This window comes from Fusarium mangiferae (assembly GCF_900044065.1).
Source record: "Fusarium mangiferae strain MRC7560 genome assembly, contig: FMAN_scaffold001, whole genome shotgun sequence".
In the NCBI taxonomy this organism is placed as follows: Eukaryota; Fungi; Ascomycota; class Sordariomycetes; order Hypocreales; family Nectriaceae; genus Fusarium; species Fusarium mangiferae.
The window spans coordinates 959709-971912 of record NW_024573921.1 but is presented as its reverse complement, the minus strand read 5'-3'; the positions used below and the strand labels follow the sequence as shown (position 1 = coordinate 971912).

At 48.9% G+C, this 12204-nt stretch overlaps 4 protein-coding genes across 4 annotated transcripts; 1 reads left to right on the top strand and 3 right to left on the bottom strand.

The window, feature by feature from the left end:
• Positions 1 to 211: 211 nt before the first annotated feature.
• On the top strand, positions 212 to 2269 carry FMAN_00831 (putative UTR1 protein, associated with ferric reductase activity; the record flags this gene model as incomplete). Its single annotated transcript, XM_041827941.1, has 1 exon — positions 212 to 2269. One exon carries the CDS (start codon positions 212 to 214, stop codon positions 2267 to 2269), a length of 2058 nt encoding a protein of 685 aa, XP_041676164.1.
• Positions 2270 to 3305: 1036 nt separating this feature from the next.
• Positions 3306 to 5302, bottom strand: FMAN_00830 (uncharacterized protein; the record flags this gene model as incomplete). Its single annotated transcript, XM_041827930.1, has 4 exons — positions 3306 to 4278; positions 4327 to 4808; positions 4916 to 5027; positions 5115 to 5302. The coding sequence occupies 4 exons, from the start codon at positions 5300 to 5302 to the stop codon at positions 3306 to 3308; spliced, it is 1755 nt and encodes a 584-aa protein (XP_041676163.1).
• Positions 5303 to 8432: 3130 nt separating this feature from the next.
• Positions 8433 to 9383, bottom strand: FMAN_00829 (putative GSP1-GTP-binding protein of the ras superfamily; the record flags this gene model as incomplete). Its single annotated transcript, XM_041827919.1, has 5 exons — positions 8433 to 8567; positions 8625 to 8830; positions 8883 to 9036; positions 9088 to 9180; positions 9321 to 9383. 5 exons carry the CDS (start codon positions 9381 to 9383, stop codon positions 8433 to 8435), a joined length of 651 nt encoding a protein of 216 aa, XP_041676162.1.
• A 1639-nt stretch (positions 9384 to 11022) lies between these two features.
• FMAN_00828 (uncharacterized protein) lies at positions 11023 to 11866 on the bottom strand (the record flags this gene model as incomplete). Its single annotated transcript, XM_041827908.1, has 4 exons — positions 11023 to 11151; positions 11205 to 11539; positions 11589 to 11661; positions 11714 to 11866. The coding sequence occupies 4 exons, from the start codon at positions 11864 to 11866 to the stop codon at positions 11023 to 11025; spliced, it is 690 nt and encodes a 229-aa protein (XP_041676161.1).
• Positions 11867 to 12204: the final 338 nt, after the last annotated feature.

The window sequence follows — 12204 nt, the reverse complement described above, 5'->3', positions numbered from 1 at the left end:
AAAAACAAAGACAACGAGAGACATCGCGTGCTCGTCACATTGGAACCCCATCTAATTTTGGGATTCTATCCTATTTAGGGTCCTGGTCTAACATCCCCCATCTGTTCCACGTTACGGGTCACTTACAGGGCCTCGTCCACCAATTCCTTTGCCCCCTCCCCTCCAAGTCTAACGACCCAAGTACCTAGCCTACTCCGCCAGCAACGGAAGTATGACAGGCGTACTGTCTCCCACGGCTCTCCACCCAGCTCTTGGCAGCCCCCGAGACAACGGGTATTGCTTGTCTCCTGCTCGCTCTTCCCATTCACCTGTCCTTAATAAGAGGAGCACACTCGCCGATACAGGTTTTAGCTCGGACACTGTTCAGACCACACAATTAGAAGTTGAGCAGCCAAATGTGTTCTCAACATTGTCCCCATCTCCGTTGTCGTTGTCAGTCTCGGATCGTTTAAAACCTCAAACTCTCCTGGAAGATTGTGGGGCCTCTACTTTGTCATCTGCCCCAAAAGATACAACTTCATTGAGCTCGCCCTCTTCACAATCTTCCACTCTACCATTACCCTCATCAACTGCAGATCATTCAGCTTCGTCTTCTTCAACTCAGAAAGACGCACTTCGGTCTAGTTCTGGCCCGAGGGCTTTGGCTTCGGTGGTCCGACACAACAAACCCGACGCTTTGTCACTCGCACTCCCACACACAAACATGCCTTCTCTTCGCCAGACGGAACCTTCAGAGTCGAACTCTCCACCAGCCCCTTCGGCTGGCCCTCTACCTGGCTTCACGAGTGTGTCCAAGAACTCTGCCGCTGCCACGCCCTCGCAAAGCCTAACTGATGCCCTCAATGACCTCGCCAAGTCTCGCTTGACCACGGGCGCTATCAACACACCCAACACCGCCCGGACTTACACTTCCACCTCTAGCAATGACACAACTTCATCTGATATGGCCGCTACCATTCTCGCCTCAACTTTACAGTCGCCATGTTTCTACCATCAGCGATTTGCTGACGCTGTCGACATCGGCAAGGTCCTCGAGGAAATCAAGAATGATGTTTCCATGTCACATTCGCGTCTCGTCGCGACTGCAACTGGTGTTCGAGAGGTTTCCAAGCAGCTTCAGCGTCGTCCCATCAAGCGCGCAGTCCGTAACATCATGATTGTCACCAAGGCACGCGACAACCAGCTCGTCTATCTTACTCGCGAGCTTGCCGGGTGGCTTCTGCGGACCCCCCGTTATGGCTCCGACCTCGGCGTCAACGTCTACGTCGATGCTAAGCTTCGCAACTCACGACGTTTCGACTCGTCTGGTCTCCTTGCCGAGAACCCGCGCTTCCAGCACATGCTCAAGTACTGGACACCTGATTTGTGCTGGAGCCAGCCTGAGAAGTTCGATCTTGTCTTGACTCTTGGTGGCGATGGTACCGTCCTCTTCACCTCATGGCTCTTCCAGCGCATTGTACCTCCTGTGCTCTCATTCAGCCTGGGAAGTCTAGGTTTCATGACCACCTTTGAGTTTGAGAAGTACAAAGAACATCTCAACAGAGTCATGGGTGATGATGGCATGAAAATTAACCTCCGCATGCGCTTCACGTGTACTGTTCATCGCAGCAACCGTGGAGCCGGTGCCTTGGACGCACCCAAGCTCGAAGAGCCTGAGCAATTCGAGGTTCTTAACGAACTCGTCATCGATCGTGGTCCTTCCCCCTATGTGTCCAACCTGGAGCTCTATGGTGATGATGAACTCCTCACTGTTGTACAAGCAGATGGTTGCATCTTCTCCACCCCAACTGGCTCTACAGCATATTCGCTATCTGCCGGTGGCGCTCTTGTTCACCCTGACATTCCTGCCATCCTTCTTACACCCATCTGCCCTCATACCCTATCGTTCCGACCCATGGTTCTTTCTGATACCATGGCTCTTCGAGTTGTTGTTCCTCGTAATTCCCGAGCCACTGCCTATTGCGCTTTTGATGGCAAGGGTCGACTCGAGCTGCGACAAGGTGATCACGTCACAATCACTGCCTCTCAGTACCCCTTCCCTACTGTAACACGCACCGATACAGAGTGGTTTGACAGCGTGAGCCGTACTCTTCGCTGGAACGTTAGAGCTTCCGCACAGAAGCCTTTCGACGCCGACACCGGAGATAGTTGCAACGATGATGACGATATCGGTTGGGACATTGACACCGATAGTGCATGCTACGCAAGTGAAGATGGGAGTGTCAGTGCGAGCCCCATCCGTCGGCAGATGAGCCTTCTGGGTATGTGAGGAAAATACATGGCATCAGCGGCCTTGGATAAGAGCTGGTTTTAGGCATGGTGTTGGCGGCGTTACAATTATTGTCTGTCATTTCAGATGATCTGGGTACAATGATAGATCAGCTTTATCTTCATTTTGATATAAGCGGAATGGCAAAGTGGTGTAGTTTTGGAACTATGGCGGGAAATATTTAGACATTTAGATAAGATGTAAGACAGATTATGATCTCGTCAAGACAATACACGATATGTAGCCACATAGCTCAACAGCAAGAGGCCCGTCAAGGGATAAAGCGTAATCTCTCGAAAGCTCACTCAACGTCTAGCGCCTCTTCAACTTTGAAGCAAGGAAAGGGGGACATTGTAGGATTGGTTGACACGGGTCACTATGGTGCCTTGGGGAATAATATAGGCAACAGTTGGGTTTTCTAAAGTCTCGAGACGTTCACAAGAATTTGATATGAATATCTTCTGACAGGCCATCAAGGAGTTTCAGGTTGCTGCTTTATTTTCGATGGGCTTCTGAATATGCTTATGTGCTTAGTTCAACTCTGAGGCCCGGCTGTCCTTTGTTCTGTAACCTCGGTTTTTGCTCCAGTGCTATTACAATATCAATCATTCTTTGTTGGGTATCACTGAACATCATTTGAAGTGGTAACCTGAGTCTTTCCTTGAAGGTCCTGTGAGACAGTCTCTTAGTGTCAATTCTTCTTCCATCCAGGAAGCCAAGTGACTGGCTCCGTTCTCCATCACATCAAGTAACAGTATGTGAATACGAACATATTTACAAGCACAAATTCCAGGCGCCGAACTCTAACCCAAATCCCAAATCCCGTGCCGCCATGAATCAGGACTTTACCGAACATTATACGGCTGTAAACATCGAGAACCAGACTCGTGTGAGCCATGCAAGAAAGTGATCCCTTATCTGCCACGGAAGAGGAAACGACAATAGTCAGCCTAGGCTATATCAAAGTCATTTCGCTCTTTCCCGGGATTCCATTCCCCAGTATCTACAGATATAGTTTTTTACTTTTATCCCCTCTTCACCTCCAAGCTCCTTGGCTGAGAGAAAGAAGACCTGCCACGCAGTCCATATCGGGCTTTTTGCTAGGGCTGAGAGAACCTCGAGCCATGTCTTGCTCCCTGGAAGACAGCACTGGTTTCATCCTGTCCTGGAAAATCTCCAATCCTTCTTTGACGATGGAACGTGGTCGTGTGGGCGCCATGTTTGCGCGGTTTGCGAGTAGGTTCGGGCTCTTTTGCTCCTGCAGGGCTCGGCCAACTCGTCGAGGGTTATCGCCAACATGTTTGGGGGCAGGCGGCAGAGGTCGACGGTGGTAAGAATCCGGGGAACTGGTCTCCTCGTCAGGGCTCAAGTTCTCCTTATCCGAGTCACCACCTGTCGGAGAGACCAACATCGAAACCTTCACCTTGCCATGCTCCCTGTCAGCCTTTTCCCTTTCGTCCAAGTCCGCGTCTAGTCGTGAAATACTTGACCCAGTAGGATCCAGCTTTGCCTTCTTTGCCTGATGAGGTCGTTGGGGCCTTGTCATGGGAGCGTTGCGTTTGGCGTTGCTTGGTTGAAGAATCCCACTCGTAGAACGAAGAATGTTAATAGCTGCAGCCGCCGATCCGTTCGACTCGTACTCGGCCTGCGCTGTCAGCTCATCACGGTTCTCAGCGTCCGCACATTTTTCCCAGGCATGCACATCACGAGACCGACCTCGCACAAGACTAGGAGGCAAACTGCTAGTGAGTTCCGAAAGAGGAGGGAGAGTAACAGCGCTGCTACTACGTTGTAGGCCTCGTTGCAGACCACGCTGTCGCTCCTCAGGCAAGTATGGCGTTGTGGAGGATGGTCGAGGGGGCAATTCACGTGAAGGAGAGCCTTGGTTGGAGACTAATTCTGCCTTTCCGTCTAAGGATGTAGAAAGGTGAACCTTGGGCTGGCTTTGGGAGAGAGGGGTGGCAATGACACGATCAGAAGCGCATGAGGACGGAGGGAACGTATCAAATCTACTTTGATTAGTGAAGGCACACCTAGTATAATTGCATGCGGCATACCTGAATGAATCGTCACCGCTGCGGGCAAAAGCAGCTGGCGTAGAGAATGAAGTGGCCCCAGCATTCCACCGGTTGGACAGGTAGCCAACATTACTAGATATAGAGCTTGACAAAGAATGGGATACATCTCGAGCTTCGTGTGGGAGAGTAGGATCGATGCGGTTAGGAGTGGCGTCAGGATAGTAGCGAAAACTGTCATGGCCGAGGGTGATTGGAGTGCTATTCACAAGGTCTGAGTGATATCGTGGCATGGAGGGTGTCCGGTCGAAATGTCGAGGGGGCACAGAGATGGGATCTCCAAATCGAGATATAGAACTTTCGGACACTGGAAATGGACGTTCGGGTTTGCTTGGAGTTGTAGTGTGTGTAATTGGGTCGAAAGTTGAGGGATGCATAATTCCATGATGAAGAGCAGCAACTTCTCCCGGTGACAAAGGGCGAGATTTCCTGCGGTCATTCTGTCTTCGATTTTGAAACCAGATCTGGAAGGGATGATGTTAGCTTGGTGATACCCCATGGGAAGACGCGTGGTAGGTCGCCATGTCAATGCCAGGATCTAATAGCAAATGCAATGTTGTCAATGCCATACCTGAACTTCCTTCTCACTCAACGATACGCGCTGGACAATGTCTAGGCGCGCCTGTTTATCGGGCTTAGGGTTACTGCTGTATGCCTCTTCCAGGACCATTTTGTCTTTCGCCCTGCACAACGCCATCAATTCAAAATTAGCTCAGTCCTTCCAATACATCGCTGCAGCCAGAATCGAAATTTCAGGTAGATCAACATACGTTGTCCGTTTCCTCTTTCCCTTGGGATGCTTCTCCGAATCAGTTGCAGATACAGCTGAATTGGTTGACGCATCGGCGAGAGGAGGGAGACTCTGGGGCGTGACAGCGATGTCGTGAAAACGCGGGGCCGGGGGAGCGTGTTTATCGGGCGTAGCGGCGAAAGAAGGAGATTTGGTAGAGTCGGCCATGATTGCGGTAGAGAGGAGGGTAAATGGAGGTGGCCTTATTGAAGATTCAGACGCATTACCGCCCAGTCAGAGAGACGCCAGATTCGTGTTCTGGAAAAGAAACAACAACAATCGGGAGATATCAACTTGGAGATCGACCTGCAAGGTGGGAGCGATATCAGACCCGATGGTTTGAAGCCTTTCTGAGATAATGATGAAGATGACAGGTGAAGAAGAGAAAGAAGGAAAACGAAGTTGTCTTGATGTTGGCAGGCGTCTTCTAAAACGAGGCGGCCCGCCCAGGATGAAAGTCGTCCCTTCGTACCTAGGCCCTCGAGTGGAGTCCCCACTGTGCTCTGTAGGGAAACCCCATTTGTCTTGGAGGCTTTTGGCGCTTGTGCCTCCGCGTAAACCTTGTATAGTAAACGCGCACCCCTGTTAATTTACGTATCCATCCGCCGCGTGTGGCTCCTGAGATGCTAACAGCTGGCTGCCACCTGCACCATACATGGATGACGGGAACCCAGCAATAACAAAAAAAAACCAACCTCCCCTACCGACCTTTCTAGATCTACATTATGTTCTTTTAGATTAGCTTTCCCGCCTTGTCTTTTTTGATAGCCCAGTTTTCAAATAACGCGGTATGAAGAGCGTGTCTCACCGTGTCTTGATTATTTAAGCTTTTCATATAAAATGTCTTATTCCAGATACATAAATGTTTATCGGCCAGATGCGAAAAAATCTGACTCGTCCCCTAGTACCTAGTCTGGATATGAAGCACTGTTTTCCCTTTCCTTTTGCACCACCCCGCAACAACATAAAAAGACGCGCGCTACAGGACAATCACAACGCGTGAAATGCTAGGTATAACTCTATTTTTTTCTGTCCCGTTTGAACTTTGAAGGAAAGGGTAGAGCATACAAGCCACGCAAGCAACTTAGCTCTTAGTTTTTCTTCAAGCAGCCTTCTACTGGTCGATATGCAGCTAGTCATCCCGTTGCATAGATTATGCATGCGAATGCATTCAGATATCAGTTGGGCACATGTTTCCGATTGCATTTGAGTCGTCTTGTGGGCGACGTAAAGAGACAAATCACATACATAGTCTCATCAATCTTTCTCCATTCCCTTTGTTTCTCAGTTACCATGCTGCCCCACGTAGTCAATTAACAAGTGGTATTAGCGATCCTGGGGACCATCTCGTGGTCAATTGACACCCCTGCTTCATTAAGTGGCTGCATGCGCCAGCACGCAGGGGTGTCATGCCCGCCATCCATCCTTTTTAAATAGGAACTTAACCTAAATAAACAAACACACTGCCAAGCTTAATCTCGAGTTCATTCTTCCATCAGCTGGATCCTTGTAACTACTACTTTTGATGTAAACCTCTGATATCATCTGCGTTCCATCATCCATTATCGAGGTTGGTGATCTCCCAAGTCACCACCTTTGTGATCTCAATTACTTCACACTTCGACGCCCACCTCAGTCTCTCGTATAACGGCCAGGTACGTGTTATGGATCCATTCATGGCTCCAATGTTTCGTATTGTTTTGATGGGTCCTCTAAACGCGTCTCACATCCGGCCTACTGCATCAACAAAAAAAACACAAACAGAGCATATATGTCAGTAGGTATTGAGGCGCGCCTTCGGAAAGCTTTGGGATGCCGTGTGCATTTGCACTTGGCCTTGGAATCCAGATTCCTCCTTTGCATTAAGGGGTTCAAGTTAGTACCACTTGAGTACCGCAAGACTTGATTCACACATTCATCAACGTTCTCTACTATCACGTTTTATTCCGCATCACTGGGGACTACTGTGTATGTCACGGTATTAACGGTCGGCTAGTACAGTAGTTTTGATGACCTTTTGAGTTAGAGTTCTACCGATATTTATTGTGTTATCAATCTGATGTTACGAATCAGCGCTCACAGAGAGCTGCTGTCGGTGTTATTGGCCAACACGATCAGATCTACTTCTTACTACCTAGTAGGTCGGGAACTTGAGTTATCTTACCAGGGATTTTACGCCAACGTATGTGACCATGTCCATAACGAATTAAAGGAAATCTCCACAGGGAGCCTTTGATTTTGAATACATTTGATGTACAGAAATCGTAGGCAATCATAGGCTGTGCCATGATTTATAGATACCGACGTTTAAGCTCAGCTCACTGGCATATTCGAAGAACTATCGCCACAAGAGGTCAACAATGTTGATGCGATCTTCTCAGGTTAGACAATAACCATGGTCTTTGGCATAGTGCCTCTTTTTGCGTTTGAGAAAATCTTCTGGCTTGGTAATGAAAGTCCAGTCCCTTTTCGGACTCTCCACCAGCACAAGGGATTCTCATAGTAATGCTCAGGGACTGATCGAGCAGTGTACAATTCTGCTCACGTTTCGGCTGCAGATTACTGCAAGGCTCCCACGGCTACCTTAGAAGAGACCGGCAGGCTGCATGCAGAATATGGGTAAGCTCGGAATTGTCAAATCAAGGGTGATAATTGAGCTTTCATAACTCGTGTCACCACGGTACCAGCTTTGTGTGATAAGGAAGGCTGAGGACCTAGTACCATCGCACCTCCATACAATGAAGAGCTGTAGGTTAACAATTCCGAACACTGGGGTTACACATATCCGTATGTAGGTATGCCAACCTCATCGTCACATGGGTGTCAGCGTTCACTGTACCTGGTAGACATCGATTTAAGTACACTCAAATCTGCCCTCCTTCACTATAAATGGCTCGGAACTGATCCTCCGCTTTGAACATGTCTTGCATCTCTTCATGATCACTTTATGCACAATTGCACAGTGAATTCCATCAAAGGGCCATTGGTCGTTGTCTTAGCCAAGCCACGCAAACTTGGCCCTATTCGTTGTTTTTGGTGGAGGAAGTCTAGCTAAACTAAATAAGACACTGCTCTTTGCAGTGGTACCGTCCCTTGAGCCCCAAAGAAAGGCATGACGGCCTGTCTTTTGTGCCGCCCCATAATCACGCTACTGTAAACTCCAGGACTTTCACCCTGTATCTCATAAATGGTCATTTCGGCTGCCTATGTGCCATCCTCAAATACTGCCCATGCATCGTTCCTTGGATGTTTGGCAGCATCCTCCTCAACAAAAGTATTCCGTAACCACACGAGTCATTTACAGATCGTCGTCGGAAAGCTCACCAGGCAGAGGCATGGCGGCGGCCTCGTCCATCTCCTTGCGGTACTCCTCCAGGAGCTTCTCGTCGACCTGGGCAGTAGGGGGAGCCAGAGCGGGAGCAGCAACGAACTCCTATTAGTTCTGATTAGCATGTGTATTGTGTCAAGAGACCGTGAGATATTATCTTACAAGCTGAGGGTTTCCGACAAGCTTGCGGGCGAGCCAGAGGAAAGGCTTCTCGAAGTTGTAGTTGGACTTGGCAGAGATGTCGTAGTACTGGAGGTTCTTCTTGCGATGGAAAGTGATGGTCTTGGCCTTGACCTTGCGCTCCTTCACATCGACCTTGTTGCCGCAGAGAACGATGGGAATGTTCTCGCAAACTCGGACGAGATCACCTGGAATATGTTAACTGCGGGTTTGATGATATCATGACCGGGGTGGACTCACGGTGCCAGTTGGGGACGTTCTTGTAGGTAATGCGGGAGGTGACATCGAACATGATGATACCGCACTGGCCGTTGATGTAATAACCATCACGGAGACCGCCAAACTTCTCTTGACCGGCGGTATCCCAGACATCGAACTGAATCTGACCGAAGTTCTGTGATGGATTAGTGCCCCGCATGGGTCAACGTGGGGTCGCGAGACTTACGGTGGTGAAGCCAAGAGGGTGAACCTCGACACCGAGGGTGGCCATGTACTTCTTCTCAAATTCACCAGTCAAGTGACGCTTGACGAAGGTGGTCTGTCGCACATGATGGTTAGTCGATGTTGATGCGTGATGGGGATCGCTTCATATCTCTCGAGAATCGACTTGGCGGAGTAGGGCTCGAACGTCGTTGATAACATCGCGAAAGAAATGTTGCATCATAGGAACCTACACACCTTTCCGGTACCACCGTCACCGACAAGCACGAGCTTGAAGGTAGGAGTCTGCTGCTCAGCCATCTTGATGGTTGTGTCTGTGGTGTTGTAGCGACAGATGCAGAGGATGTAAACAAGCGGGGTGCTGAGAGGCGTGAGTTAGCTTCTGTTGAGTGGTCGGCAACAGCGCAAGACGGTCGATCGAATGGGTAAAGAATGAGATGGACGTCGGTGCGAAGTGATGCTGAGGGAATGGATCCTAAATACCTGAAAAAACCGTTGTTGAATGTGGGTATACCCAAGATTGATTGACAAACTTTCAAGGTCGACCTGATGTTTTGAAAGCGGCGGGGGACTTTGGGCAGGGAAGGACCTCAAGCGAAAAATTCAGTCGCCCCTACCTACCTTCGAGTGGATAGGCTGCACGTGATACCCACCCATTCAGTGCCTCCAGCCTGCTGCGAGTGATCCACCTCATGGCCTTCCGTCACCAGCCATTACCGTCACCGCCTTGGAGAAATCCTGTGTTACTATTGGGCACCGCCAATCTATTCGCTCTTCTACGTCTTCCTGTTCGCTGGCTCGATCTGTGCTGGGCTGCCTAGTGGTGCCTTGCTTGCTCGTCATTTTTCTTTGTGAGGTGATCTAAATGCTTGTAAGTCAGGCCTTGATCCATGCTTGCACCCCGATATCAGGATCGGGTGAGCTGGCTAGGCTGGCCATTACCTTACTCCATATCCTAGGAATCAATATGGTTTAGTCAGCATTTCCAGGCATGCTCGAGGCATCTTTAGGTACCGATTCGTTCTTCGTATCATGGGCTTTTATTGGTTATTTTTTACTCTTCATGCAAGGTTTCTTGCATCGTCAATACTCAGGCTATCATCTGACAAACAGCTTTTCCGTATCTGTTGGCCACCTCTTATCATGAGGCCATATACGGATTCCATGAGAGTGTCCAGCACACCTTTACTGTTTTCCAGGCATTAAATACAAAGGCCGTTGCTAACCTGCTGGCACCAACGAATATGTACCTCTTACGAAATGCCTTAATTAACATACCTACGTGGTATTGCTGATAAATGACCATATACTAGTAGCATAGGTGAACATTGAAGTCGCCTTTGACCAATTACACATTTCCTCAAATCAAGCTGCCTTCCTTGGCTCCAGTCGAATGAGATTCTAGCTCCTAAAGCATTAGAAGGCCGATAATTCGTGTATTAGGAGAAAAAATAAGCTAGTTGACTCACTGACCAAAACTGCGCCATACTACACTACGTCGCTTATCTAGGCCCTTTTATTTATTCCGGTTCAAAGTCCTCAGGCCTCTGCCATCTGCTGCTAGTCCATAAGTCAACCCATGATTTACTAGATCACGCAGAGAACCGCATGTGTGAGTTCATTCAATCACAATGTATAACAGAAAAAGTTTTTTGCTTCGTTATATCAGTATGAGACATAGTACTGTGTGATCCACTTTTGTCTTTGCAAATTAGGTATACACATCATGAGAAGTGTCTGGACAGCGGCAAGGTTTGAGGCCATACTAGCAAGCCATTGGATTGACAGATGCAAAGCAAAAATTAGCAACTGGACATGGGCTAAAGCACAAGCCCAAGATGAATCGCCTCGATCTAGCTCAACCACTAATTTATCTTGCCCGGAGTGATTATGCGTAGGTAGGCTTTCTGGTTTATCATGGCTTTCGCGACAACTCGACTCATAGAGGCAAGATATGGCAGCCCAACAATCCTCGCCCACCCCAGTCCTTTCTTGGAGTCAGGGTCAGTCGCAACTCTTGCCGCTCGGTCACACCACCTGGCCTCGACACTCTGATGAAAACGTTGTTCTAATTTATTGTCAACGGCGGTTTTCGTGTACTATATTGGAGCACAAACTTACCCCTTCGTTTCCCTGAACACACTCGGCCACCTTTCTGAGGTTGTCGTGGTTGGCTCGATTCACATAACCAAAGTTCCGGATTTCATCTCCAGGTTTCAGACCGGCGGATTCTGCTGGACTCCCTGCAGCTACGGTGTTGATTTTGGCAAAAGGAGGGTCTAACGGTGTAGAAGCTGAGTCTGGCAAGATGCCTGGTGAGTTACTTGAGCTTGCAACTGGCGCAGATTCATTCTCATCAAGACTCGCAAAATGTTCATGAAGGAATTTCTCAACCCGGGTCATGAGAGCAGTATAGTCATTCCGCAGTCGAATGATGCGAGCTCGTGTAGTCCGGACTGTCACGCTGTCAGTGATCGAATCTTGAATCTGGATATATTGAAATACTTTGAGCAACGTCGATGTCAGCTCGAGGGAAACCATCGTTTGTTAGGAGAGAAGTGTTCATATCGACCCCATGCTATGATTGTGTTAGAGCATTATAAATGTTATTTCGTAAAACTCGTGAATACCGAATCAAGCACTCCTCCTAAAGCCTTGAGTTCGGCCTCAATATCGTCCTTCTTTCGCTGCAACTCTGCAAAGCTTAGATGCCCCGCATCGCCATTCGTGACAGGAGCAGTGGTTTCCCCTGAGGGCACTGTCGGCGCGTGTAGATTTTCCATTGTTGGAATGGAGACACAGAAAAGTGAAGTTCCTGGAACTGAGAGCTTCCTACTATGTTATCGGCAGAAAGGGTTCAAAGTGAAGACGTCTTTGTCCCAGGCTGCGAAGGGTGACGCCGCTTAGACGGCAGGGAGGTTTCAGGACTCTTCAGTGCACATCCTCCCTACAACAAAAGAAGTGCACAGGACCTGTTTGGTGATTTGCGTTGGTAAGCTAGCGCTCCATGTAAAATACTGGTCCGTGCACATACTACCCGGCATTCTGCATGAGGCTCCGAGCTTGTGCTGGCGACGTCACTTTTCTTCCCTAGCAACTTTTTCTCAACAACGCGTCTCTT